At 37.7% G+C, this 1,341-nt stretch overlaps 1 protein-coding gene across 1 annotated transcript in view; it reads right to left on the bottom strand.

Annotated features, from left to right (window-relative positions):
* LOC107578129 (cell cycle control protein 50B-like) overlaps positions 1-1,338 on the bottom strand; it is a gene marked incomplete at its 5' end in the record, with an annotated part of 2,810 nt that extends 1,472 nt beyond the window's left edge. Inside the window, 4 exons of the mRNA XM_016264115.1 lie at positions 538-744; positions 835-978; positions 1,085-1,175; positions 1,285-1,338. Of these exons, the coding sequence (XP_016119601.1) occupies positions 538-744; positions 835-978; positions 1,085-1,175; positions 1,285-1,338 (496 nt within the window). The remainder of the gene's footprint in view (positions 1-537; positions 745-834; positions 979-1,084; positions 1,176-1,284) is intronic.
* Positions 1,339-1,341: the final 3 nt, after the last annotated feature.

The following is a 1,341-nucleotide window of genomic DNA, read 5'->3' as shown; positions in this document are numbered from 1 at the left end:
ATATTTCACAATATTACTATTTTTACTGTATTTTTTATCAAATAATTGCCTTGGTAAGCATGAGAAACTACTCTTAAAAACATTTTTAAAGAATCTTACAAACCCTAAACTTTTCCAGGGTAGTGTACATTTCATTTCCTTTTGTGTAAAAACTTGTGTATAAGGGGGACATTTTTTACAAAAGTGCACCTTTAAGACAAATTTCATCTACTCTTTTGACTGTCATGCCTTTTCATCAATTTACATATTCAAAACCCTATGTTTGTTGCTTCTGCTCTGGACCAGCTAAAAAGCCACACCCAACCTGTAAAACCTGTTGGCCTGGATCACAGGCAAACATGGTCAAAAGACATCTGCGAAACAGGACTGATGCCATATACGGTCTTGAGACTAAAACATCTGAAGACTTGAACTGATTGAAGGCATGATGAGGCTTTAAGTCCTACAAACTTCAGCACTTGGTAAAATTAATAAAACATGAAAATCCTATTACTAATCCCTGTCTTGAGCGAGTTTTGACTTTCATGAGAAGGATACTGTAATGGACTGTCAGAGAGTAGTTTCCAGCAGGGAGCCCCGCGGCATAATCACCCTCTGTGATTCGCCGGTACAGCTTCCTGAACTGAGGAAGTGCAGCTCTCCTCATCCACACTAGAAAGTCCTGGTTCAGGAAACCGTTGTTGTTTGGGTCTGTGAGGTCCAGCTCATATGCTGCCTTAGGCCAGTTTATGGGCTTCACTGTACCTGTTAATCAGCATCCATAAAGAATTTAAGTTCTATTCCAAGTCTCAAATCCTATAGCTACTATTACATTACAACCTTAAGGCAAATTACCATCAAACGCGCTTGCAAACGAGCCATTCACAGACAAGGGGTTCCTGTACTTTATGTTGAAATCAGTCCACCAGGAGATTCCTTTACCATCTAATGGAACCTCCTTCTTCGTTCCATTGATTATTTGGTAGAGCTCAAATGTGTCTTTGCACAAGACACACAAATAAATTAGTAGTAATCAAATAAATTAGTAGTAATTTCAGAGCTTAATACATATAAACAAAGTGAATCTACAAATCTGAAATGATACCATTGAACATGCTATTCGCTATAGTTCCACAAGGGACAATGGGGTTATTTTTGGAGTCATACGAATATGGAGAGCAAACATCTCGTGGACTCTGAAAAGTCAGACGAAAATCAAAACAAAGAAAGTGGGATTCAATACATAAAATGAAAGATCCAAAAGTTGAAACAACATTTAAAAGATTGTTCATGCCAAACGCAAACCTTGAAATACTGTGTATCGCCAGTGAGCTGATAATAGTCTTTTGACACACCATATTT

This window comes from Sinocyclocheilus grahami, unplaced genomic scaffold (assembly GCF_001515645.1).
Source record: "Sinocyclocheilus grahami isolate Dianchi unplaced genomic scaffold, SAMN03320097.WGS_v1.1 scaffold8981.1, whole genome shotgun sequence".
Classification (NCBI taxonomy): domain Eukaryota; kingdom Metazoa; phylum Chordata; class Actinopteri; order Cypriniformes; family Cyprinidae; genus Sinocyclocheilus; species Sinocyclocheilus grahami.
Note: the sequence above shows the minus strand (reverse complement) of the source record. Positions and strands in the feature narration are given on the sequence as shown.